Genomic DNA, 27556 nt, shown 5'->3' on the forward strand with positions numbered 1-27556 from the left:
CTAACATGGTGAAACCCCGTCTCTACTAAAAATACAAAAACTAGCCGGGCGTGGTGGTGGGCGCCTGTAGTCCCAGCTACTCGGGAGGCTGAGGCAGGAGAATGGCGTGAACCCGGGAGACGGAGCTTGCAGTGAGCCAAGATCGTGCCACTGCACTCCAGCCTGGGTGACAGAGCAGGACTCCATCTCAAAAAAAAAAAAAAAAAAGAAACGCTTCCTCCTGTTCTGCTGGCAGTGCTGTGCAGCTTCCTGCTGCTACAGATGATCATGCAGAGTTCAAGGATTTGCAGGTTGCTTATTAAGCCTTTGGTAGGCTTCAAATTGACACAGGCTTTAAACCACAGAAATTTGTAAAAGCCACAAGTGAGGGCTTTTATTTCCTGGAGAGTAAGTTTTCCAACACCCGACTGAATATTTTCTCCATGACTGAGGCATGCTTGCTAGCTTCATGAACTGCCATCGAAGCAACATATTACCTGCTGGCCGCGTTCCGCTTCCCTCAGTGCGTCCACCCAGGGCCAGGTGGTTTCTTTAATGTCCTTTACTCTGACTCATTTCCTTTCTTTGTCTTTATGACATTGATATTTTTGAAGAATGTTGTCCTCCTCGCTTTTTCATAGCAACGTTCTCGTTTTGTGCATTTCTGATGTTTCCTGTTCACAGCCCTGAGGCTGTGCGTCTTCGACTGGCACAGCACGTGGGTGGTGATGTGCCCCGCTCGCTGGTGTTGCTTCTGATCTCTCAACCGAGGTGTCACCTGGTTTCCCTGCTCTGTAATCACCATTTTTTCTGCAACTATTAATAATACACAGTCAGCGGAGAGACACTCTAAGACCGTGCAAATATCCTGCCTTCATCAGAATTTTCCCTGGATTTAGCATCACGCTGCCACGGTGTCCTAGCCTTCCCGTCGCCCACGCAGCCTCCACTTGCTCCAGTGTCTGCTTAACAACATCATCCTTTCTTTCTGACATGTTCTTCTCTGCTTTGCGGCATATGATCTGAAGCAAATGGTTTCTTCTTTGGTGGTTAAAGCTGCAGAACCCTTTGCAAATTCAGCAGCCACTGAGGAAGGAATCCTACCCTTACCCAGGGCACTGCCTGACATGCAACATGCACACTGCAGCACCACTGCGGTTCCAACAAAGACTGTAGCTTCTGGTGGTGACAGTACTCTGCATTTTCTTTTCTTTTTTTTTGAGACAGAGTCTCACTCTGTCACCAGGCTGGAGTGCAGTGGCACGATCTCGGCTCACTGCAACCTATGCCTCCCGGGTTAAAGCAACTCTCCTGCCTCAGCCTCCCGAGTAGCTGGGACTACAGGCACCCGCCACCACGCCTGGCTAATTTTTGTATTTTTAGTAGAGATCGGGGTTTCGCCATGTTGGCCAGGATGGTCTCGATCTCTTGACCTCATGATCTGCCGACCTCAGCCTCCCAAAGTGCTGGGATTATAGATGTGAGCCACCATGCCCAGCCATACTCTGCATTTTTCTACATTTCTCCCCAGTAGCCGCCTTGCTTTTTTCTTTGGGTACCTCCCATATATCCAGTGATAGAAAGTGATGTAAGGGCCGGGCATGGTGGCTTACGCCTGTAATCCCAGCACTTTGGGAGGCTGAGGCGGGCATATCGCTTGAGACCAGGAGTTTGAGACCAACCTGACCAACATGGTGAAACCCTATCTCTACTAAAAACACAAAAATAAATAAATTAATTAACCAGGCGTAGTGGCGCACACCTGTAATCCCAGCTACTTGGGAGGCTGAGGCAGGAGAATCACTTGAACCTGGTAGGAGGAGGCTGAAGTGAGCTGAGATTGCACCAGTGCACTCCAGCCTGAGGAACAGAGCAAGATTCTGTCTCTAAATAAATAAAGTAAAAATAGAAGTTTTAAAAAGTGATGTAGGGCAGAGAAAGTCAAGAAAGGACCTTTGTTTTGGCTTATCTCACCATGTCGTTAGCAACTTAAAATCCAGATGGTTTCCTGCTGGAAGCTAGGAAGCAACAGGCTGTCACCTCACAGTGCACCTCACCTGCAGGGGACCCTCCTGGAGGCTAGCTCAGCCATCTCACTGGGCTGAATAGCTGCAGCTGCTAGAGGAGGTGTCTGGCTCTGTCCCCGCAGGACCTGCAGGACCGCAACGATGAGCTGCAAGCTGAGCTGGAAGGCCTGTGGGCGCGGCCGCCCAAGAACCAGCACAGCCCCTCATGGAGCCCGGGTGGGTGCAGACGGCAGCTCTCTGGACTTGGCCCAGCAGGTAGGAGCCCGTCCCTGGAAGGGGGTGACCCAAGGCCTGCTGTTGACACCAAGGCCCAGAGCCAGGAAAGAAGAGTGGAGATGATGAAGATGATGATGTTGCTGTGACCTGAAGGGAGGTGGTCTGCTCTGCAGGGTCTTTCCAAGGAGGATCCAGTGATGCCACAGGGTGACCTTGCAACACGGAAGGTCACCTGGAGAGGGAGGAGGAAGGGAGGCTGAGGTTGGGCAGCCCCAGGTCTGGCCCAGCCTCTTCCCACATCTGAGAGTTGTTTCAGTGACATGGTATTTGCTGAGACTGAAGAGGTAAATCCTGCTGAATGTGCTGGGGCCTCCCAGTACTCAGGCCTATTCAGACGGAGGCTGTCAGGCTTGCCCTTGCTGCTTCTGTGTGATGTGGTAGCTGGCGCCACCCCCCAAGTCTGAGCGAGGCAGGGAGGCACCAGGCACCAAGGGGAGCGGCCCCACCTGACCGAGTGCCCCTGTGCTCTCAGCCAATGGGATTGGGACAAACTCCACAGACCCAGAGGCCCCAGAACCCACATCGAAGTGTCTCTGGCTCCTCTGCAGAGAGAATGGGGGTCCAGGTGCTGCAGCCGCCCTTGAGGTCTGCAGTGCTCCTTTTGGAGGATGGGGTGGCCTCTGCCCACCCAATAGCAGCATTCAATGCACGTGGCTCCGTGTCCACTGCTATGACAGGAGCCCATGGGGACCCAGCAGTCCCAGCTGCTTCCCTCGCTCCCCCGTCATGGCAACCTCAGCCCCTCAGAGATTTTGCTGCCATCTGTAACCCTGGGAGAACTTCAGAGTTCTCCTTTTGCCCTGAAACTGTTTACTCAATAAAATTTTAAAAATGGGCAATATGGGAACCTCCTAGGGGAGCCTAGTGGGGGCTTTTGTGCATGTGAGACCGACCTCCTGGGACCCCTAAGGCACCCCCTCCTTTGCTGGCTCCTGGATTGGAGTCAGGCTCCCAAGGCGCAGCCCCGACAGCTGGCAGACTCTCAGGAAGCTGCAGGGAGGAGCAAGACCCTGCCGGCCACCCATCCCGGAAACACACATATCCAGGATTGCCTGCACCCAGAGTGGTGACTGTGGGTCCGTAGCCCCATTGATGTCCCACCTGGACGCCGCTGGCCATCACACCTCCCTGCCCATCAGCCTCAGAGCGCTAATTACAGCAGGGGTTAGTGTGCCAGACTTGCCTCTCAGAACCTGGCATCATTTGTGTGATTAAATAATAACATAGGGCCACCAAGAAAAGGTTATCTAAATAGATAGATAATCTCCGTGCACAGCGCTCTGGTCATCTGCACATCATCTAAAGCCCTGCACCACCGGGGATCTGCTGTGCCATAGCCCACTCCATCCTTCCATTTCCTCCGTGACCCTGACATCTTCAGCAAACAGGATTTAGGGTGCAGTAAATATACCACAGCGCAGTGTATTTTAGAGACTGAAGGGGCTCCTGTGAATGATGTGGGGAGCTACCTATTCTCATCTCTGAGTGTTGTGGTAAATAACGGAATGCTGCGTACTGAGGAGTGCTGACTTTCAGTACGCAGTGTCATCCTCACGGCCAGCACCGCCTGCCCCTCATGGATGCTGCCCAAATATCAGATTGGAAGGTTTAGAAGGGGCCCCCGTGGCATCCTCAGTGTGACAAACGGAAGTGTCCTCTTGTTTGCAGGCATTTCATTCCTGGGTAATTCTGTTCCAGTGAGTATAGAAACGGAGCTGATGATGGAGCAGGTGAAGGAGCATTACGAAGACCTCAGGACCCAGCTGGAGACCAAGGTGAGCGTGGGGCTGTGGGGCTGTGGGGCCCTTGAGAGCAGCTGCTGTGTGTCGGGCAGCTTTACTTGGCCACACTGACATTTCCACGTGTGTCTGCCCCGGAATCCTTTGTCTCATTGTGAGCCCCTATCAGGAGGTAAGTTTGTAGGGAAATGCAAATAAAACTGACATGCTGCCCGAACCCTCTTTGGAAGGACACAGGACATAGGATAACTGATGGGAAGGGAATGGTGTGATGCTCTGGAGTGTCACAAGGGGACACTTGAGGCAGCGCCGTGGCCAGCCCTCCTTGCCGGTCTGCGGGTGGGAATCAGTTACTGGCTGTGCTCCCAGCCTGAGCGACCTGGCATTTGCCCCCTAGGTAGCTCAGTGGCTTTGAGGCCAGGGCCATCCTGGATGAAGCTGTCAGGATGAACTTAGCCCTGTTCTGTTCCTAGACTGTGGTGGCTTTTGAGGGACAGTGTCCACGACTTGTCATGTGTCCAGTTCCTCCGTCTGAGTGGCAGCTAGGTGGAGCTGCCTGTGGCCATGCCCTGGGGATCCCTGAAGGATTAACTGGAAGCTCCGATGAGCCCTGCCCACACATGGTTGGATGGTATTCCTTCCACTGAGGGTCTCCACACTGTTCAGAGTCACCCTCTGCGTCCCTTGCAGTGCTTGGCCGGATACTCTAGTGAGCCCTGAGCTTCCTGTCCCTGCCTGCCGCCCTGCCTTAGGGGGAATAGGTGACTCACACCTCACTAGGCCCTGGGGAGCACCACCAGCATTCATGTCACTGTCCCCTTCAGCATACCCTGGCACCTCAGCGGGCCAGGATGCCAGTCTTTGCACATTGTGCCAGGCGGCTTCGTGTTTCTGTGTTGTGTCAGCAGCCAGATCATTTTTAGGGCCTCCTGGTCCATGGGGCTCCTGTTTCTCGTTTTAGGTAAATCACTACGAAAGGGAAATTGCGGCACTGAAAAGGAACTTTGAGAAGGAGAGGAAGGACATGGAGCAGGCTCGCAGGCGTGAGGTCAGCGTGCTGGAGGGTCAGAAGGCTGACCTGGAGGAGCTCCACAAGAAGTCTCAGGAGGTCATCTGGGGCCTGCAGGAGCAGCTGCAGGACACAGCCCACGACCCCGAGCCTGAGCGGATGGGCCTGGCGCCCTGCTGCACCCAGGCACTGTGTGGCCTGGCCCTGCGGCATCAGAGCCACCTGCGGCAGATCAGGTCCGGCTGGCTTCTTTCGAGATTTCAAGTCTGGGGTTTCTTGCCAAGAACCAAAAGTTGAAATTAGACTTAGGAAACAACTCAGAATTGCTGTGCCTCCTGACTGGGTGGTTTTCCTCTGGGCAGATGGGTGAGTGCCAAAAGAACAGGTCCTGGCACGAGGATTCTGGCTCTAAATTTAAAATATACATTGGAGCATGGGCCGTGAAGCCGTTCACTGTGTAGAAACGGCCCAGTGCTCTGTACCCTCTGCCTCAGCCGTGCCTGGCAGGAGCATCACCTCCCTTGCTCAGAGCTGCCCACTTCTCCAGGGCCAGGCAGGGTAGCATGTGGGGAAATGGGAAAAGGCCTGAAGCCCTGAACAATGGGAAAGATGGCCAGCTGGGGTTAGTGAGAGTCCCAAAAAGGCTCAGGTGTGCAAGCGAGAGAGAAGGCTTACGGAAAGCCTGCACTGGTGTTCTGTGTGTTCTGGTGTGGGCTACATGTGAAGTGACCGCGTCTGTTCTTGTTGGGGGCATGTGAGGTAGGAGAGGAAGTGCCTGGTCATCGCACACAGGCTGCTGCTCAGCTGGTACCCACTGTCCTGTGGAGAGCACTGGCCCCGGCTTAGAAGAGGATGGGCCCTCCCACCACACTGACCGGGCCACCCCCAGCCTGACAGACAGAAAGTCATCTTTCCGGCCGGACACAGGGGCTCACACCTGTAATCCTAGCACTTTGGGAGGCCAAAGCGTGTAAATCGCTTGAGCTCAGGAGTTCAAGACCAGCCTGGCCAACGTGGTGAAACCCTGTCTCTACTAAAAACACAAAAAATTAGCTGAGCATGGTAGCAGGCGCCTGTAATCTCAGCTACTCGGGAGGCTGAAGCAGGAGAATCACTTGAATTTGGGAGGCGGAGGTTGCAGTGAGCTGAGATCTCGCCATTGCACTCCAGCCTGGGCCACAAAGTGAGACTCTTGTCTCAAAAAAAAAAAAAAGTCATCTTTCCTCCTGTGCCTCCCCAGGCTTTCAGCTATTTCCCCTTAAAGCCAAGAGCGTGTGGTAAGAGACTGGGTCACAGTCCCTGCTGACCCCAATGGGGACAGAGGGGCAGGCACGAGCAGCCCCCCTCCTCTCAGCATCCAGGCCGTTGTGCACCTGGCCCCCACCCCTAGCTGTCTCTGGCAGCCTGCTCCTGGGGAGCTGCTGTCCCCACTCTGCAGGACTCCCGATCTGCCAATGCTTGGAGGTGGAGCCCCTTCTGACTACTTCCTTGCTCCCCTGCCCTGGCCAGGCATGGACCACATACCCCTCCCGGTGCTGTAGTCTTGCAGGCCCTCACTTCACTTCCACTGGACTCTCCTGCGGGCCGCCAGAGGTCCCAAGGTCCAGCAGCTTTGGGGATTTAGGGGACAGTTTTGGCTCTGGGTCTCCAGCGCGATCCTGTAGAACCCACTGCAGTGTGGGCCATGTCCTATGTTTGCCCTGTCCAGTTGGGAGCTTGTGAGGGCTTAGAACGCGACCTGCATGGCCGAGGGGCTGCAACCGGGTCCTGCTTGGTGGCGGCCATCTTCCATATGAACACTCCACATGGAAAGGGTTCGTGCTTGGGCTTCCGCGTGCAGAACCTCGCCCCGTGGGGCAGATCCTCTTGTGGACTCTTAAGTAGGGCCCAGGGTATAGGTTGAAGCTGGGGCTGAGGGAGGCGAGGAGGGATAAAGAAAGCCAGCCACAGAGGGAGGAAGTCGCAGCCATTAAAACAGCTGGGCAGACTTTTCAAACCCGAGAGAGGGGCTGGGGGAGGCAGGGCTGTGGTGTGTGAGGATTCTATTTCTGCAGGAGAGAGGCCCAGGCGGAGCTGAGCGGAGAGCTGTTGGGGCTGAGAGCCCTGCCCGCTCGCAGAGACCTGACCTTGGAGCTGGAGGAGCCGCTGCAGGGACCCCTGCCACGCGGGAGCCGGAGGTCGGAGCAGCTGAACTTGGAGAGTGCACTGAACTTGGAGTGTGCGAGCGAGAAGGGCGCCCAGATGTGCGCATCGTTGGCCCTCGAGGAGGAGTTGGAGCTTGCCGGTGGGAAGCGAGTGGACGGGCTCTCCCGGGAAGCAGAGATGCTGGGGGCCCTGCCAAAAGAAGGGCTGGTGGCAGGAAGTGGCTGGGAGGGGGCACGTGGCCTCCTGCCACTGAGCCCGGGCTATGGGGAGCGGCCACTGGCCTGGCTGACCCCAGGCGATGGCGGAGAGTCAGAGGAGGCGGCAGGAGCCGGGTCTCGCTGCAGGCAAGCTCAGGACACAGAAGCCACGAAGAGGCCGGCCCCCGCCCCTGCCCCGGCACCCCACGGGCCTTCAGAGAGGTGGTCACATGTACAGCCCTGTGGGGTGGATGGGGGAACTGTCCCAGAGGAGCTAGAGCTTTTTGGTGTGCCCGTGGGGCTGGAGCAGCCTGGACCCCGGGAGCTGCCTCTGCTGGGAACAGAGGGGGACGCCTCGCAAACCCAGCCACGGATGTGGGAGTCACCCCTGAGCCCGGCCGCTTCGTGCAGGGGACAGGCTGAGAAGCCACAGTCCATTCAGGAAGAGCGAGCGCGAAGCTGGAGCAGGGGCACCCAGGGGCAGGCCTCGGAGGAGGAGGCCCGGGCCGAGGGCGCCCTGGAGTCTGCGTGCCAGGAGCACGGCGTGGAGGTCGCCAGGAGAGGGTCCTTGCCATCCCACCTCCAGCTCGCGGACCCACGGGCTTCCAGGCAGGAGCAGCTTGCCGCCCCGGAAGAGGGAGAGACCAAAACAGCGCTGGAGAGAGAGAAGGATGACATGGAAACCAAACTTCTACATCTGGAAGACGTCGTCCGGGCTCTGGAGAAACATGTAGATTTGAGAGAGAATGACAGGTTTGGCTTCTACTTGTTCTTAAAACTAAGAACTTAAAACCAAAGAAGCAGAACTAACCCACTGACCCCTGTTGCTAATCGTGCTGCATGGTCCTTTCTGCCGACAAGCTCGCAGCCCCTGATGGGGGCTGTGTAGCCCTTCAGCCTGAGTACGAGTTGTGAGCCCAGCCCCGTTCCGGAATCCCACGGTCATCTGGTGCTCTACGATTGCGCAGAGAGAGGGCAGGACGGCCTTTTGGGGCAGCTGTGACTGCCCTGGTGTCCCGCCTTTGGTGTTAGGAAGTTCCTGCTGCCTTTTTTTTTAAAAAAAAAAACAACAACAACGGAGTCTTGCATTGTTGCTGGTGCTGGAGTGCAGTGGCGCAATCTCGGCTCACTGCAACCTCCGCTTCCTGGGTTCAAGATATTCTTGTGCTTCAGCCTCCCAGGTAGCTGGGATTACAGGCGCCTGCCACCAAGCCTGGCCTATTTTTGTCCTTGTAGTAGAGAGGGGGTTTCACCATGTTAGCCAGGCTGGCCTCAAAGGTGATCAGCCCGCCTTGGCATCACAAAGTGCTGGGATTACAGGCGTGAGCCACTGCGCACAGCCCTTGCTTCCAAAGCTTTTTCATTGTTCCCAGCAGAAGCTGTATACCCATTAAACAATAACTTTTTGCTAGTATTTTGTTGAGGATTTTAGCATCAATTTTTGCATCATAAGGGATTGGTCTGCAGTTTTCTTTTTTGGTCTGTAGTGTCCTTGCCTGGCTTTGGTATCAAGTAATGCCTCATAGAATGAGTTTGGAAGTGTTGCCTTCTGCTCGGTTCTTGGAAGAGTTTGAGAAGAGGTGGTAGAAGTTCTTCTTTAAGTGGTAGAATTCACCAGTGAAGCCATCAGCTCCTGGGCTTCGTTATGAGGTTTTTTTGTTTTTTGTTTTTTTTAGACAGAGTCTTGCTTTGTGACCCAGGCTGGAGTGCAGTGGTGCTATCTCAGCTCACTGTAACCTCTGCCTCCCGGGTTCAAGCGATTCTCCAGCCTCAGCCTCCTAAGTAGCTGGGATTATAGGCATGCACCACCAGGAATCAGGAATTTAAAACTTCGTAACAGCTGGGGTGTGGTGGTTCACACCTGTAATCCCAGCACTTTGGGAGGCCGAGGTGGGTAGATCACCTGAGGTCAGAAGTTCGAGACCAGCCTGGCCAACGTGGTGAAACCCCGTCTCTACTAAAAATACAAAAATTAGTGTGGTGGCATGTGCCTGTAATCCCAGCTACTTGGGAGGTTGAGGCCGGAGAATCGCTTGAACCTGGGAGGCGGAGGTTGCAGTGAGCCGAGATCGCACCACTGCACTCCAGCCTGGGCAACAAGAGCGAAACTCTGTCTCCAAAAACAAAAAACAAAAATTAGCTGGGCATGGTGGCATATGCTTGTAGTCTCAGCTACTCAGGAAGCTGAGGCAGGAGAATTGCTTGAACCTAAGAGGCAGAGGTTTCAGTAAGCCAAGATCACACCACTGCACTCCAGCCTGGGTGACAGAGCGAGATTCCATCTCAGAAAAAAGAAGTTCCTTTAGTGAAACTCTGTTTGTAGTAAATTTCCTGTTTTTGCTTATCTGAAAAGTGTCTTAAATGTTCTTTCATTTTTGTAAGACAGTATTCTTAGGGACACAAATCTAGATTAGCCATTAAAGGGCCGCCTTTCTACCCTTGGAATGTCTTCTCTCGGTGTCAGAGACCTGGTTGCTGATGCTGCGTGAAAGGCCCTTGATCCATCTGCTCTTCATTCCACGGACTTGGTGGCTTAACAAGGCACAAAAGCGCAATGTTATAGTTTTGGAGGTTGGAAGAGGAAAGGGTCTCCTTGGGCTAGGAGTGAAGTGCTGGCAGGGCTGCGGGGCCATCCAGAGGCCCCGAAGGGAGCTGCCTGCCTCGCCTTCTCCAGCGGCCTTGGCTTGAGGCATCCTTCCATCCTGGAAGCCAGCCCTGGGTGACCGAGTCCTCCTCACATCACCTCACTCCAACACTGACTCTTCTGCCTCCGCTTTCTACCTCTAAGGACCCTCGTGATTATGTTGGGTTCCTCTGGAGAATCCAGAGTAATCTACAGTCAGAGAATGAGCAGCCTTCATTCCCCCTGCTGTGTAATGTCACATAGTCTCCGTTAGAGGCCAGTATTGTGCCATCCACAGTAGGTATCTGACTTTTGTGCTCTGGCTACTTCTGAGACCTTTATCTTTAGTGGTTTTTCTTTGCTGTGCATTTCTAACTTTATTTTTATTTATTTTTATTTTATTTATTTGTTTATTTGAGATGAAGTCTCACTCTGTTGCCCAGGCTGGAGTGCAGTGGTACAATCTCAGCTCACTGCAACCTTTGCCTCCTGAGTTCAAGCAATTCTCCTGCATCAGCCTCCCAAGTAGCTGGGATTACTGGTGCCCACCACCATGCCCAGCTGATTTGTGTGTGTGTGTGTGTGTGTGTGTGTGTGTGTGTGTGTGTGTGTGTATTTTTACTACAGACAGGGTTTCACCATGTTGGCCAGGCTGGTCTTGAACTCCTGGCCTCTAGTGATTTGCCTGCCTCATCCTCCCAAAGTACTGGAATTACATAAGGCCTGAGCCACCATGCCTGGCCACTTTTTGTTTATTTTATTTTATTTATTTATTTATTTATTAATTATAGAGATAGAGTCTCACTATTTTGCCCAGACTGGTCTCAAACTCCTGGCCTCAAGCGATCCTCTGGCCTCAGCCTCCCAAAGTGGATCCTCCTTGAGATTACAGGTGTGAGCCACCATGTCCAGCCTCTTTTTAACTTTTTATTAAAGTGTGATACACATAAGAAAAGGCATATATATGTACAATTAGGAGAACTGTCAACAAATTGAACACATGTGTGTTACCAGCGCCCAGAACAAGAGATGGAATTCACCAGAGTCCCCAGGGGTAACCACTTCTTAACAGCATAGATTCAGTTTGCTTGTGTTTTTACTTTACGGAGAGGAATCATGAAGCGTGTACTCTTCTGTGTCTGACTTTCTTGGCCCAACCTGGTTGTGCGATTCACCTGTGTTGCTGCTGTAGTTCATACATTTGCATTGCTATATGGTATTCTGTTGTGTGAACATACCACAGTTTATTATTTTCTCCTGTTGATGGGCATTTGGGTAGTTCCTAGTTTTTGGCTCTCACAAATGGAACGGCACTGAACGTTCTTGCATGTGTCTTTTGGAGCATTATGTTAGGCCGTACCTAGAAATGGGATTGTTGTATTGTGGGTATAGGCGTAGTTTTCTTTTTGTTCATTCTACTTGGAAAATATTGTCCCAGCCAGGCACGGTGGTTCACACCTATAATCCCAGGACTTTGGGAACTCAGGAGTTCAAGATCAGTCTGGGCAACGTAAGGAGACTGTTTCTACAGAAACTTAAGAAAAATTAGTCACACATTGTGGCACGCACCTGTGGTCCCAGCTATTTGGGAGGCTAGATGGGAGGATCACTTGAGCCTGGGAGGTTGAAGCTGCAGTGAGCTGAGATTGCACCACTGCGCTCCAGCCTGGGTGGCAGAGCAAAAGAAAAAAAAAGAAAAGAAATATTTTCTCTGTTGAATGTATGGATTGCATTGGTATCTCATGAAAACCTCTCAGCCATCACTATTAAAATATTGCCTCTCTGGAGGTTGTGGTGAGCCAAGATTGCACCACTGCACTCCAGCCTGGGCAACAAGAGCAAAACTCTGTCTCAAAATATATATATATATGTGTGTGTGTGTATATATATGTATGTGTGTGTATATATGTGTGTGTGTATATATATGTGTGTGTGTGTGTATATATATATATAGCCTTTCCTCCCACTATTTTCTTCAATTAGATATATGAATGTTAGAGCATTTCACTTTATTTCTCAGCCTCTCTTTTATATTTTCCGTCTTCTGTCTGTATCACATTTGGGATATTTTTTACATACCTCTGTGTTCCAGGTCAGTATCTCTTTCTTTCAGCTCTGTGTAATCTGCTATTTAACCCATTCCATGAGTTTTTATTTTGACACTGACTTTTTGTTCATTTCTAAAAATTCTGTTTGGTCCTATCTGATCATTGTCAATAGTTTCTTGTTGCTTGTTCATTGTTTGTTTCCATCTTTTATTTATGTAAACATTTCATAACACTTATTTTTAGTTTGTGTCTAATAATTCCAATACCTGCAGTTTCTAGGGGATTGAATTCTGGCTTCTGGCTTCTGCTGTCCTTTATGGGTGGCTTTGCTCCATGTATGTTATGGTGATCTTTGATTGTGAGCTCATATTTGCTTGATGTTAATCTCTGGGAATGTGAAGAGCCTTATATGGGATGCTATTGCTTTTGCAGAGAAGTGGGAGGCTGCTAATCTGGAACCATCTGAACCTCCTTGCAGGGCCCTGGCTGGTGCAGGTGTCCACAATGCAGCTTCTCCATTCTGCTGATAGTAGTGCTGACATAGGCATTGGTTGCAGGGTCCCCACAGCTTTGTATTGCATAATGCTCACCGCGTTGGTTTCAGCTTCCAGGATTTTGTTGCAGGTTACCTTTTCTTTTCATGAGGAGAGTCACAGAGGTTACGATCAGCTTTGCGCAGGATCTAGTTGTTTGGCCGTCGTGTAGGGGATGGGGTGGGGCACCCCTCAGCTTTCAGCTTTGCATCAACTTGTTCTCTATTCTGGAGCCAGAGTGATAGTTTAAAAACACAGAACTCTCCTGCTTGAAACCTTTTGCTGCTTTTAATTCCAGTGACTTCTATTTACTTTTGTCTTTAGTTCCTCATGAGATAAAATGAAGGCATATGAAGAAGAACTTATGTTTACTATTATAAGCATAATACATAAAGCGGGCTAGGCATGGTGGCTCACATCTGTGATCCCAGCACTTTGGGAGGCTGAGGTGAGAGGATCACCAGGAATTCAAGACCAGCCTGGGCAACATATCGAGACCCCATCTCAACCACAACAAAAATTATCCAGGTGTGGTGACGCATGCCTACCGTAGTCCCAGCTCCTGGGCCCAGGAGTTCAAGGCTGCAGTGAGCCATGATTGTGCCACTGTACTGCAGCCTGGGTGACAGAATGAGATCCCATCTCAAAGAAAAAAAAAAATACATGAAGTGAACATGGTGAGATCATGTGGCTTTCAGTATTTTCAGACTGAAAAAATAAGAAGCTAGTACCATATAGAGACCTATTTGGGGAATAAACGTTAGCCTTACCAGTCAGTATTAAGAATGCATTCTCTGGGTTGCAAGTAGGGGTCTTAAGCTACTTCACTGGTGATCTTTTTTTTTTTTTTTTTAAAAGACAGGGTCTCACTGTGTTGCCCAGGAGGGTCTCAAACTCCTGGACTCAAGCAGTCTTCCTGCCTCAACCTCCCCAGTAGCTGGGATTACAGATGCATGATGCCACACCTGGCTCCCATTAGTGATCTTCACTGGTAAATTGCCATCTTCCTCTGTCAAATCAATGGCATTACCCAAGCAGGGACTCTCTGAGTTGTCAGAGAACAAAGACGGCCCCAGGCAGACTTGGTTCCCGTAGCGGCTGTCTATCCCTGCCTTTTCCCACTTTGAGATTCACCTAGCAAAGGTTTCCCGTATATCTTGGCCTTCTGATTCCTGTGTTTCTTAGCTCCACGCTGGGTTCACTGCCAGGGATGAGTACCCTGCAGTACCTGAGAACTCACACCCAGCACTGGCACCCAGGACACACATGTGTTTGGTGAGAGGCCACAGATGCAGGAGCAGGTCAGCTATAAACTCAGCATAAGCAAAACCCAAGGTTCTGAGTGCATTTGTGACTTGACAGCGTGGCAGTTTAGAAGCTAAGAGAGCTTGGTTTTCTGTGGCTTGGCTCATGGGAGATCCAAGACCTTAACACCTGGTACAGGAAGAGGGAAAGGAAGGGTGGCTGGCGCCACCTCCAGGGACGGGGAGATGGCAACGCACAGTTCTCAGGACTCCCTGCTGCAGAGCCAGTCTCCGCGACCGCATGTGGCTTCCCAGGTGCTCACCAGTCTTTCCTCAATTTTAACGCAGACTGGAATTCCATAGACTTTCCGAAGAAAACGCTTTGTTGAAAAACGACCTGGGAAGGGTTCGGCAAGAGCTTGAAGCTGCAGAAAGCACTCACAATGCACAGAGGTAAGGGCCACGCCCCCACCCAGACCTTCTGGGGGTGCGTTTTGTCCTCCATAGAGTGACCTTATGCAGTCTCCATATAGACCATGGGAAGTGTTCTCAGATTAGCCCTGCATTCCAGAAAACCCTAAACTGTGAGCCTTGTTAACTTCTGAACGACTCGGCAGATGTGGGAGGCTCTGGGCTCCTTCCTCATGTGGGCGACACCTGAACACCCCAGCTCCTTGGTGTGGGAAGTGGGGCAGGGCGCCCGCAGCATGGTCGGGACTGCGAGCAGAGCCCCAGCACCAGCACGGGCGCTGCTCACCACACGGAGATGCTCCACGTCGCACTTAGGGATTGGGGGAGGCCACAACAGTGTCTGTAGGGGTCAGAGGTGCTCCTAGGCTCCTCTCCTGATAACAGTTTCAGCTCTGCCTTCCTCGGAGGGTCATTGCTGGTTTATCAATTTCAGTGAACAAGAGCTGGGGGAGGGGACGTGTGTGGGGAGGGTCAGGAACCTGAGCACTGAGGCAAGAGAGGATGGGGGTGGGGGTACCAGTGAGAGTCAGGGGACAGGGCAGGGGGGCGCCCACCAGTGAGAGTCGGGGGACAGGGCAGGGGGTGGCCACTAGTGAGAATCAGGGGACAGGGTAGGGGGGCGCCCACCAGTGAGAGTCAGTCAGGGGACACGGTAGGGGGACACCCACCAGTGAGAGTCAGTCAGGGGACAGGGTAGGTGGGCGCCCACCAGTGAGAGTCAGTCAGGGGACAGGGCAGGGGGCGCCCGCCAGTGAGAGTCAGTCGGGACAAGGCAGGGGGCGCCCGCCAGTGAGAGTCAGTCAGGGGACAGAGCAAGGGGGCGCCCGCCAGTGAGAGTCAGGACAGGGCAGGGGGCACCCGCCAGTGAGAGTCAGTCGGGACAGGGCAGGGGGCGCCCGCCAGTGAGAGTCAGTCGGGACAGGGCAGGGGGCGCCCGCCAGTGAGAGTCAGGGGACAGGGCAGGGGGCGCCCACCAGTGAGAGTCAGGGGACAGGGCAGGGGGCGCCCGCCAGAGAGAGTCAGTCAGGAGACAGGGCAAGGGGGCACCCACCAGTGAGAGTCGGGACAGGGCAGGGGGCGCCCACCAGTGAGAGTCGGGACAGGGTAGGGGGCACCCACCAGTGAGAGTCAGGGGACAGGGCAGGGGGCGCCCACCAGTGAGAGTCGGGACAGGGCAGGGGGCGCCCACCAGTGAGAGTCGGGACAGGGCAGGGGGCACCCACCAGTGAGAGTCAGGGGACAGGGCAGGGGGCGCCCACCAGTGAGAATCAGTCAGGGGACAGGGTAGGGGGGCACCCACCAGTGAGAATCAGTCAGGGGACAGGGTAGGGGGGCGCCCACCAGTGAGAGTCGGGGACAGGGCAAGGGGGCGCCCACCAGTGAGAGTCAGGACAGGGAAGGGGGCGCCCACCAGTGAGAGTCGGGACAGGGCAGGGGGGCGCCCACCAGTGAGAGTCAGGGGACAGGGCAGGGGGCGCCCACCAGTGAGAATCAGTCAGGGGACAGGGTAGGGGGGGCCCACCAGTGAGAGTCAGGGGACAGGGTAGGGGGGCGCCCGCCAGTGAGAGTCAGTCAGGGGACAGGGCAAGGGGGCGCCCGCCAGTGAGAGTCAGGGGTTACAGGGCAGGGACGCCACCAGTGAGAGTTGGGGGACCGGATGGGGGGCACCCATCAGTGAGAGTCGAGGGACTGAGCAGGGAGGCGCCCGTCAGTGAGAGTCAGCGGGACAGGGCAGGGGGGCGCCCACCAGTGAGAATCAGGGGACAGGGCAGGGGGGCGCCCACCAGTGAGAGTCAGTCAGGGGACAGGGCAAGGGGGTGCCCACCAGGGAAAGTCAGGGGACAGGGCAAGGGGGTGCCCGCCAGTGAGAGTCAGGGGTTACAGGGCAGGGAGGCCACCAGTGAGAGTTGGGGGACTGGACGGGGGGTACCCATCAGTGAGAGTCGAGGGATTGAGCAGGGAGGCGCCCGTCAGAGTCAGCGGGACAGAGCAGGGGGCATTCATCAGCGAGAGTCAGGGGACACAGCAGGAGTGTCCCCTCAGTGCAGCTGGGGAAGGGCTGGGACTGAAGAGAATGTGTGTTCTGGAGAGAGTGGCTTTCTGCTGTCACTACTGTAGCCATATCCAAGGACAACTGTTTGGCCTTTTTTCCCCCAAGTATGCATCTCAAGGTGAGCTTAGCTCTCATAGACAGTAATTCTGAAATGACAGAATTGCCGCGGTGATTAAAGTAGCGAGTCCCAAGCAGGTACCCAAGGATTGCCCTTCCATGACAGCACTTCTGAAATCTCAAAGCTTGTTTTCCTTTAGAAACCGTTTTTTCTCTGGGTTTCCTGAGTCTGTCAGGACCCCGCTGATGGCATGCCTCCGGAGATGCCAGGCTGTTTCAGTCTCTGTTCACTCTGCTGAGTGTGAACTGTTACATGTTTTACAAAAGAAATATTCACGTATTTGATTGAGGAATGTCATGCAGGGTTTGCGTTCTTACAATGCTGGCAGTGTAGATTACTAGAGGCTCTCTAGTAATCTGACAGTTTCACGTTCCTAAAGTCTTCGTGGTTTGGGATAAACCACGGAGGACGGGGTCGTCGTCATCATTAGCAGCGGTAACAGCAGGGACCAAGAGGGGTTGGAGAATGCCAGGGGCAGTTGTGGGCGTCTGTACTGTGGCTGCAAACCCGCATGCTGCTCTTACCCTGGGTGCTGACCAGGAAAGAAGGCACTGGTTGGTCACAAGTGGTATCACTGTTAATTGTGCTTCTTCAACAGGAAGGAAATTGAGGTTTTAAAGAAAGACAAGGAAAAGGCCTGCTCTGAGATGGAGGTGCTCACCAGACAGGTGATGTATCGATGCCTGGCATGGAGCTCATGCCACCCTTCTTTTTTTTATTATTTTGAAAGCGTTTTAAACTTACAAAAGGAAGTGGAGAACATTCTTCTAAAAGACTTGAGAGTGAGTTGCTGACCGGCCCCCAGGCGTCATCAAAGTCAGGAACTGAGTGTGGCTGTGAAGACCCCTGCCTCAGTCAGATCTGCTGGTGGTCCCAAGGATGTTCAGAATCATGTGGCACGCAGTAGTTGGGACCACAGGCATCCCCTGCAGGGTCTCTTTGGTGTTTTTTTTGTTTTTTTTTTTTTTTTTTTTTTTTTTTTGAGACGGAGTCTTGCTCTGTAGCCCGGGCTGGAGTGCAGTGGCCGGATCTCAGCTCACTGCAAGCTCCGCCTCCCGGGTTTGCGCCATTCTCCTGCCTCAGCCTCCGGAGTAGCTGGGACTACATGCGCCCGCCACCTCGCCCGGCTAGTTTTTTGTATTTTTAGTAGAGACGGGGTTTCACCGTGTTAGCCAGGATGGTCTCGATCTCCTGACCTCGTGATCCGCCCGTCTCGGCCTCCCAAAGTGCTGGGATTACAGGCTTGAGCCACCGTGCCCGGCCTCTTTGGTGTTTTGATCTAGAAACTGTGAGCAGCTTCTCACAGACACCGGCAGGCAGGCACTGTCTGTGTTGTGAGTGCCTGAGGCTCTGCACTGGCCCGAGGCCCAGCTGCTTGTGCAGATGACCCGCCTGGGGAGCCGCACGCCAGCATGCTGAGCTCATGTTTTGTATTTTCAGTAGAGACAGGGTCTCACTATGTTGCCAAGGCTGCTCTCAAACTCCTGGCCTCAAGCAGTCCTCCAGCTTCGGCCTCCCAAAGTGCTGGGGTTATAGGTGTCAAACACTGTGCCTGGACACTCCCCAAAGTTTGGGTTTTTTTTTTTTGTTTTTCATTTTTTCGAGACTCATTATCACTCTGTCACCCAGGCTAGAGTACAGTGGTGCGATCTTGGCTCACTGCAACCTCCACCTCCCAGGTTCAAGCAATTCTTCTGCCTCAGCCTCCTGGGTAGCTGGGATTGCAGGCATGTACCACCATGCCTGGCTAATTTTTATATTATTAGTAGAGACAGGGTTTCACCACGTTGGCCAGGGTGGTCTTGAACTCCTGACCTCAAGCTATCCGCCGGCCTCGGCCTCCCAAATTGCTGGGATTACAGGTGTGAGCCAGTGTACCCTGCTTACCCCAAAAATTTTATCATGAAAAACTTTAAACACAGGAAAGTTGAAACAATATACAGTGATCATCCATATACCAACCTACCACAACATTAATGCAACTGTTATCAACATTGCCGCGTGCACTTTAGTTCTGTTCATATCTATGTATTTCACTTGTGCGTGTGTGTGTGTGTGTGTTCTGAACCATTTGAAGATAAGTTGTAGGCTGGGTGCAGTGCCTCATACCTATAATCCCTGCATTTTGGGAGGCTAAGGTGGGCAGATCACTTGAGCCCAGGAGTTCAAGACCAGCCTGGGCAACATGACAAAACCCCATCTCCCCACAAAAAAAGAAAAATGAGCTGTGTGTGCTGGCATGTACCTATAGTCCCAGCTACTTGGGAGGCTGAGGTGGGAGGATGGTTGAGGCTACAGTGAGCGGAGATCATACCACTGCACTCCAGCCTGAGTGACAGAGTGAGACCCTGTCTCTAATAATAATAAAAATAGAAAATAAGTTCCAAATGTCATGATACTCCACTCCTCAATATTTCAACAGGCATCTCTTAAAAGGAAGTGCATCTCCTGCCTTGCCACGTTGAAGGAATGCTATAGCAGTAGTTACCTCATATCAGTATTCAGACCATATTCTCATTTCTCCAGTTATTAAAAAGTGTCCTGTACAGTAAGTTTTCTGACAGTAGGATGCAGCTGGGGGTGCCACGTTGTGTGTAACTGTGCCTCTGTTCAGCCGTGTTTAGCTGTCAGATCAACTTATTGGCATAAACCAGCCACTTGAGTGCATTCATGGCACCTGTGGGTCAGGCATTCAGACAAACAGCCTGCATAGCCGTCCCTACTCTGTGATGCGGGGGCCTCAGCTGGGAAAGCTGGACAGCTGGGGTTACCTAATGGCCAGGGCTAGAGTCATCTGGGGACCCCTTCTGCTCATGTCTGTCTGGGGCCTCTCCTCATGGGGCTGGACCTGGAGGGAGTGTCATGGGGGTGTCAGGGAGCTAGTGTTCCAGGGCAACTGGTGGGAGGCACGGGTCCCAGGCCCTCCTCGGAAGTCACTCCACGTTATTCCCACTGAGTCCCTGGAGCTGCGGAGAGGCTTCTCTGCTGGGTAAGTGTTCAGGTCACATTGCAGAAGAGGACGTGGGATGGGAGAAGCTGCTGGAGGCTTCTTTGGACAACACATGCCCTGCGGGGTCGCTCTGGTGTTTTGATCTGGAAGACCTGTTTTTCCCCATGACACTGGCTTTTGGAAGAGCCCAGGTAGTGGTCCCATGGGCCATCCCACGTTCTGGAGCTGTCCAGTTGTTTTCTGAGAGTGTAGGCTACTCTGGTCGTATGTCACTTGTCTGTCTTGTAAACTGGAAATTAGGCCTAAAGGCTGGAGCAGATGCAGAGTGAACATATTTGACACACATGTCATTTGTTTTAACACACGGCCAGGAGACAACTGCTGACATCTCATGCTGGCTTCTGCAGTGAGAGCCAGATGAGTGCAAGTTCGAAGTTAAGAGGTGGCCAGCGTGAACGCCACCAGGAGCACATAGCATCTCTGCCTCCTGATGCAGCTCCCTGCACAGTATCTGCCCAGGAACTTGTCACCCGAGTCACAAGGAAGCACCAGACAAACCCCAAATGGGAGGGGATGGAACTGTATTTGTCAAAAACTGTCAAAGTTATGAGAGACAGAGGCTGAGGAGACATTGCACATTTGAGGAGGCTGAAACAACAGGACAGGGCCCGGCTGATCTTGTGCCCGGAAGGATGCTGCCAGGCTCGTTGACAAAATGAAGTGTGGGGACATGGAAGCCACTGTCCTGAAGCAGTAGCTGCACAGTAGCCGTGTGACAGCTGCTGTCCCCGGGAGGCAGGCAGCTGTGGAGGAGGGAAGACATGTGTGCGCCTGTGTGTGTAGGGGGGCAAAGCAGATTCTGGGGGGTGTTGTTGGCTAGGAGCCGGGATGGAAGGCAGGTGGGTTTCCGTGGTCATGTTCTAGTCTTGCAACTGTTCAAGTCTGAAATTATTTCCAAATGAAGAGTTTTTTTTGTGTGTGTTTGTTTTGAGATGGAATGTTGTTCTGTCACTCTGGCTGGAGTACAGTGGTGTAATGTCAGCTCACTGCAACCTCTGCCTCCCAGGTTCAACCAATTCTCCTGCCTCAACCTCCCAAGTAGTTGGGATTACAGGTGTGCGCTACCAAGCCCGGCTAATTTTTGTATTTTTGGTGGAGATGGGGTTTCGCCATGTTGGCCAGGCTGGTCTCAAACTCCTGACCTCAGGTTATCCTTCCACTTCGGCCTCCCAAAGCACTGGGATTACAGGCATGAGCCACCACACCCAGCCACCAAATGAAGAGTTTAAATGTTAAAGGTGAATAGAAGAAAATCCACTTTGTGTTTATCTCAAGAACTGAAGGAAGATTCCATTTCTACTCATGAAATCAAGGCTGTCTTTAGAGGGCAAGGTGAATGTGTGTCAGTATTAAAACAGTTCTAATTTTCACAATAAAATGTAATAGAACACGTGAGCTCTATACCAGACATAACTGCCACATGCTTATGTTGTGGTGGAAGCTTCTCTTAACTTCAGGCTCGAGGTTCTAGGGAAGGGATGAGGTGAGGTTAATTTGCAAGGAATTGCATGAGAAAAATTCGTGGACTCCCTAATCTTTTTTTTTTTTTTTTGAGACGGAGTCTCGCTCTGTCGCCCAGGCTGGAGTGCAGTGGCCGGATCTCAGCTCACTGCAAGCTCCGCCTCCCAGGTTTACGCCATTCTCCTGCCTCAGCCTCCGAGTAGCTGGGATTACAGGCGCCCGCCACCTCGCCCAGCTAGTTTTTTTGTATTTTTTAATAGAGACGGGGTTTCACCGTGTTAGCCAGGATGGTCTCGATCTCCTGACCTTGTGATCCACCCGTCTCGGCCTCCCAAAGTGCTGGGATTACAGGCTTGAGCCACCGCGCCCGGCCGAACTCCCTAATCTTGAGTAAATCCAAATGGAAACAATGTCCCAGTTTTCTTATGTGCCTGTAAAACCTATAAAAGCAAAGGCAGTGGTTGTTGGCATCACTCTGGGAAGGTGACGTGTACGTGGTCGATTGTGCTGAGAGTGGGTCAGAGGACATCGCTCCGAACCCCCAAGAGCTGCGGTGGGAAAAAACAAGTAGAAATGTGGTTACATGAAGATGTTCCCGACAGGTGACTGCAGACAGCAGAGCCTCCGTGGTCCAGACCGCAGGGCCGCTTTCCTGCCACTGTTTCACTGCACGGTGCCCTCACAGGTTCACCCACTGAACGTGTGCTGAAATCCACTATCTATGGGGGGTGCTATTGAGAAAAAGCAAAACATACCATTTGTTGAACCCATGTACCCTGCCAAGAGCTACGCTTGTGTGTTCAGTGACAGAGATCAGAGGAGACTTAAGGGATTCATATACCTCAAGTTTAAATAGGTTGCTTTTTTGTTAAAATTGCCATATATTTTTAAATATATTAAAATAATCGTGGAGGAAATGAGAAAAACGTGAAAAGTGTTCCAAACAGTGGTTTGGATGGTCATGGCATCTACTCCGCTCTGTTGGCCTAGATGTGTGTGTGTTTCTCCTAGGGGCCGGAGCAGGGCTTCCTGTCCTCGGCACTGGTGACGTTTGGGGCCAGATGATCTGCGTTGTAGGGTGTCGAGTGCCCCATGCCGTTGGTGCCAGCAGCTTCCTCCATCTCCAGCTGTGATCACCAAAAATACCTAGAGACATTGCCAGACATTTCCTCAGGAGCAAAGTTGTACCTGGTTGAGAGCAATTACAATGATACGAATTGAGCTGCTGGCTTAAAAGTATTTTACGGGGCAAGGTGGGGCTGGGCTCAGTGGCCCACGCCTGTAATCCCAGCACTTTGGGAGGCTGAGATGGGATGATTCCTTGAGGCTAGGAGTTCAGGGCCAGCCTTGGAAACACAGAGGGACCCTGTCTTGACCAAAAAACAAAACCAGGTGGGAGTGGTGATGTGTGCGTGTGGTCCCAGCTACTTGGGAGGCTGAGGTGGGAGGATCGCCTGAGCCTAGGAGGTCACAGCTGCAGTGAACTATGAATGTGCCACCGCAGTCCAGCTGGGGCAACAGAGCGAGGGCCTGTCTTGAAAAACAAAACAAAGCAAAAAACTACTTAATAAAAATATAGCCAATGATGGGCAAATATATATATAAAATAAAAATTAAAAACATTTTTTTCTTATGTATTTAAAAACTTGTTCCCCCTAGAATCAGAACTACAAGGATCAATTATCCCAGCTCAACGACAGGGTTCTTCAACTGGGACAGGAGGCTTCTACCCACCAGGCCCAAAGTGAGGAGCATCGTGTGACCATTCAGCTGTTAACACAGAGCCTGGAGGAGGTGGCGTGCAGCGGGCAGCAGCAGGTGGGTGGCCTCAGCCGCCGGCAGCTCCACCTGGGCTGTGCTGGAGGCTGGGAGCCGCAGGGTGCGGAGGCGGCTGCAAACAGGTCAGGACAGGCGCTAAGGAGCCTGGAGGGAAGTGAGGGACTTCCCAAGCATGCCTTGGAGAAATAGGTGGACGGTGCTGTGTTGGCAAATCCCAGTATCTAAAGAAAATAGCAGAATAGCTTTACATGCTGCTGACAGAGGAGGGAATTGGTGCAAAGTTCCCCGAGGGCAGTTTGGCAAAATATACACTTAGAGGCTGAAGAAAGTCCACATGCCTTGACATCATGATTCCTATGAGGATGTTCCCGAGAGCCTTGTGGAAGGATGCAGCTGCAGCATTTTCCTTGCTGTGCTGTTTATAATAGCAAAGCAGAAATGAAATCAGCCGAGTCACCAACAGAAGCTGAGGGAGTCACTGGATCACAGCACAGCCATTGAAAAGCATGTTTTCAAATCACAATTAATGCCCTGGGAAACGCTCCCGCTGTGGTGAGGAGAAGGCGCTTCCTGCAGTGCGTGGCGTGCCCAACACTGTCTCACCAGGGGGATGCGTGTGTGTAGAGGAGGGGCCGGGGATTGGCTGCAGGATACAGGGCCGGCCTTGGTTGGTGGGTTCATGGGGATTTAAATTTTGTAATTTTTTTTCTTTTCTGTAATTTTCTGAGGTTTCTGCACGAATTACATACCAGACTCTTCAGATACTTCTTGACTTGTGCAATTGATTTTTTAAAAACAGAGTGACCAAATCCAAAAACTTAAAGTTGAACTTGAATGCCTGAATCAGGAATATCAGAGCCTGCAACTGTCACAGTCAGAGCTGACCCAGACCCTTGAAGAAAGTCAAGGCCAGGTGGGTGTGAGTGGTGGCTGGAGGCACTGCGTCCAGTCCCACCCGGGAGCAGCATCACCACAGTGCCAACGGTGTTGCCAGGCCTCCTCCAGCCCAGAGAAGGTGTTGAGCTGGCCTGGACACAGCTGTCCAGGTGCTTACTGGGCCCAGGAAAAAGCTGCTCCCAGTGCAGAGTTGGTTTGACTGTGAGCAAGCCCCGTGAAGAGTGGTGACTCAGTTTACTCCCGAGGGAAGGAGTGCGGTCACCATGCCTTTGGGTGAGCCCTCCACAGAATGGAGGAGCCAGAGGCAAGCCTGGGGACTGTGTCATCAGAACCAAGGCAGCAGGCTCCAGCCCTGGGGGTGGGGTGAAATGGGCACTCATGGACATGCATGACACTGGCCTCTGTACATGCCCCAGGTGCCACACCTGCTGGCCCTGCAGGTGAGAGGCGCGGGAGGTGCAGACACGGGAGGCTGGGCTATGGTGGCAGGAGCTTGTGGTCTGGGACAGACAGGTGTGTGCAGGGGCAGCCGAGCAGGGGCCTCAGGGAGGGGAGCCGGCTCAGGGGATGCTTGTGGAGGGGTGGCTCAAGGGAGAGAAGAGCAGGTGTGTGACGGCCAAAGGTGCCCCGAGGGCGAGTGCCCAGTGTGGACACAGGTGCAGGGCACACTTGGAAGCTTGGGGGCTGCAGAGAGGAAAGGGGGCTGTGGGAGAGGGTCTCTCCCCGCCTGCCTGTGAGGCTTGGCTGAGCCTCTGTACCCAGTCCCCCCCAGTGCTGGCCCTGGTGCCCTGTGCAGAGGCACCCCCTAGACGTCCTGAGACACAGAGGGGTCAGCTGGGCACGGACCCCAGAGCTTTCTGGGGTGCTGTTGGGGCTCCCATAGGCTCTTGGCCTTGCAGCTACAGTCTGTCAGTTTCCCAGAGGTGCTCTGCCTATTTGGGGCACCCTTCTCTACTTTTGAGTCTAAAAGGAACCCTGGAAAATTGCCTGGGCCAGTTCGAGTCCTTTGAGGCTGAGGAGTAAGACCACCTGAAAAGGCCGGCACTTCCTTAGCACCTGGCGCTGGAGGCACCGCTAGGGCCAAGGGAGAGCATTCCACACCCCTGAGGCCATGCCTGCCGCCAGCCTCTCCGTCGGGAAGCACCTCACTGAGTCTGCCCTGCAGCCATGTGGGTCACCCCTTCTTCCTCATGATTTAGAGGAAGACGCTCCCCCAAAGCAAGTGGCTTCCAGTCAGCATCAGGAAGCTGGGAGCTTCCAGGCTAGCTCAGGACACTCTGGAAAAGGCAGACGGGGCTCCCTAAGAGTGGCCACAAAAGGCTGGGCCTGAAGCTGATGTGGTCACCGTTTCCATGTGGGAGGGAAGCCAGGGCAGTCACTGTCATGCCCATGTGTGGCTCAGGAGGAAGGCCCCAGAGGCCAGAGCAGACAGGAGGGATGGGGCCTCATGGAGGAGCTCAGAGGGTGGAGGGTCTCCCAGGGGAGCTCAGAGGGCAAAGGGACGGGGACCCACAGGGCCCTCTCCACGGGAAGGACAGGAAGGGTGGCTGCACTCAGGGTGGGAGAGGATGCCCCGTCAGAGGCTCTGCCTCACTCCAGCACCCAGAACACAAATGTCCTTGTTTCCAGTGCTCCCCTGGGGACGTCTTTCCCTGTCCCTGTGACTGTCAGGGTCTGTAGACGTGGCCCGTCTCGCGTTGCTGAGGAAGGAGATGAAGAGCACTGGATGGCTGTCTGTTCAGTAGATGTTTACAGGCTGCCCACCATGGGCAGAGACCCCCCTTGGGCTGGGCCCAGGCTATGCTATGGAGGGCTTAATTCGTGGGGGTTCGATCCCAGGATGGTGGTGGGGGGTGGTGCAGTCTGAGGACCTGTAAGCATCAGAGCCGAGGGAGTCGGGGTGCGGGCCAGAGCCTTCCTGGGTGGGTAGATGTGCTTGACGCCTGGGAGTCCCGCAGGTCTGGGGGACAGCAGCCAGAGTGACCGTCTGAAATGAGCCTTCGGGAGAAGGCTGCATTTGGTAGAGATGCGATTTAGAACTGGTTCTTCCCTCCTTTTCTGTCTCAAACCATAAGCTGCCCCCCAGGGCCTGGAAAATGTGGGGTGCAGGTGGCGTCTCTCTGGGGTGACCCCCGTCCTGAAGAAGGGTGAGCTTTACAGTGATGACCTGGCCCCCCAAGACGGGCCCCCAGCTCAGCTGAGTCAGTGCAGGGACTACTGAAGGGAAGCCAGGCCTGGCAGTGCGGGCGCAGGGCGTTGCCTTCCCTCTTCCTCCACCGTGCGGTGATGCCAGGCCCGGCCCAAACGTGACCTCGATGGAGTGTGATTCCCATGCCGTCTGTGGGGTCTCAAATGAGTAAGGGGTGGCGTGGCCGGTTCTTACAGGATGCCAAAGAAATCCTGGTGAAGCCTCCAGTTGGCTGGATGTAAACTGTATTTGGATCTTGCCTCGAGCTGCTTCATTAAAGGGGCTGGCATAGTGGTGCACAGTTTACCGTAACAACTCAGCCCGACTCCAGCAGACGGTGCCGTCCAGGAAACCAGGCACTGCCAAGGATTCCAGCCCCGGCCCCACCTTCCCTTCAGCAGTCCGTGTTGTCTGGGTAGTCTGTGGCCAGTGTAGCCCTGTTTCAGAGTGTGGGGTCTCCGCTGAAAGGACTGGCGTGGGTCATTGAAAAGAATCAGGCCCCAGTGAGGTTCGCCGAAAGCTAACACTGGACGCAGCAGAATCTGAGTGTGACAGGAAGTCAGCGTCACCGTTTTGAGGGTGATGGACACGTTTTCTGCACTCTAGCCCTGTGGAAGCGCTGGCTGACAGCAGCCCGGCTGTCCGAATTCCAAAGAAATGGGCTCCTTGTAAATCTTCAGGTGCTGCTGCATACTCAGGAGCACATGCCCTCCTTGTCCTTGCGGGTGGGGGTGTCCTTGGATGGAGAGGGTGCCCCACTGTGCCACGTCTCAGCAGCCCCACCAGAGCTGTGTCCCCTCTTCCGTACAGGTGCAAGGAGCTCACCTGAGGCTGAGGCAGGCCCAGGCCCAGCACTCGCAGGAGGTCCGGCAGCTGCAAGAGCAGATGAGTCGGCTGGTGCCCCAGGACCGTGTGGCTGAGCTGCAGCGCCTGCTCAGCCTTCAGGGAGAGCAGGCTGGGAGGCGCCTGGATGCACAGCGGGTGAGTGGGGGTGCAGCGAGAGGCGGCTGACAAGATGAGGAGGAGGGTGAGGCGGGCCCAGCGGTCCTCAGTTACCCAGAAGCTGCCAAGTGTGAATACGTGAGTCACGTATGTAGCATGTCAGATGGTGAGGAGGGCTGTAGGGAGAGGGGCAGCGTGGTTTTAAACAGGGTGGCCAGACAAGGCCTCACAGGTGGCCCCGAGGTGGTGAGACCTGAAGGAGGTGAGGGAGCGGCTTGGCAGGGGAGCAGCAGAGGCCCTGGGGTAGGGGATTCTTGGCATGTTCCAGGGGAGCAGGGACCGGAGGCCGAGGGCAGAGAGCAGAGGGTGACAGACCGGGCCCAGCAGGTGCCACAGACCGTGCAGGTGGTGGGCGATGGGAGACAGTGGCTCCGAGCATGGACTGTGGAGGGTGGGATCCCGCCCACCACCTCCCAGCTGAGTGACCTTGGGCAAGCGAACCTCTCTGTGCCCGTTTCTCATCTGTCAAGTCCTGCTGGCAGTGGCGTCCACCTCAAGGCTTATCGGGAGGCATCAATGGGTTGGCGCTTTTAGAGCACTTGAAGAGGCCCCGGCACCGCTTTGCCCTGTGCAAGAGTTTAGTTCAAAAGGCTGAGGGAATAACTCACGCCTGAAATTCCCAACATAGTTCATAGTTCATCAGGGACAGACTTCAGGAGAGATCAGGAGCCAGAGGGCAGGGGACACCCTTATGGAAAAGGAATTGGCACACGACTTGAAAAGTGGGTAACATTTGATGTTTGTAAAGTGTAAATTC

At 53.6% G+C, this 27556-nt stretch overlaps 1 protein-coding gene across 44 annotated transcripts in view; it reads left to right on the forward strand.

Moving 5' to 3' along the window:
- The window catches only part of NINL (ninein like), a 137225-nt gene that overhangs the window by 106016 nt on the left and 3653 nt on the right, over window positions 1–27556 (forward strand). For 23 of the 44 annotated variants that reach the window (XM_065522652.1, XM_074004594.1, XM_065522651.1 and 20 more), the window contains 9 exons: window positions 2129–2261; window positions 3951–4057; window positions 4983–5266; window positions 7085–8125; window positions 14169–14273; window positions 17061–17130; window positions 22593–22751; window positions 23512–23625; window positions 26608–26778. In XM_065522652.1, the coding sequence (XP_065378724.1) occupies window positions 2129–2261; window positions 3951–4057; window positions 4983–5266; window positions 7085–8125; window positions 14169–14273; window positions 17061–17130; window positions 22593–22751; window positions 23512–23625; window positions 26608–26778 (2184 nt within the window). Of the gene's footprint in view, window positions 1–2128; window positions 2262–3950; window positions 4058–4982; window positions 5267–7084; window positions 8126–13434; window positions 13568–14168; window positions 14274–17060; window positions 17131–22592; window positions 22752–23140; window positions 23626–26607; window positions 26779–27556 lie in introns of those variants that run through there. The other 21 variants (XM_065522648.2, XM_074004586.1, XM_074004603.1 and 18 more) reach the window with 14 other exon arrangements.

Source organism: Macaca fascicularis, chromosome 10, assembly GCF_037993035.2.
Source record: "Macaca fascicularis isolate 582-1 chromosome 10, T2T-MFA8v1.1".
NCBI classification, from domain to species: domain Eukaryota; kingdom Metazoa; phylum Chordata; class Mammalia; order Primates; family Cercopithecidae; genus Macaca; species Macaca fascicularis.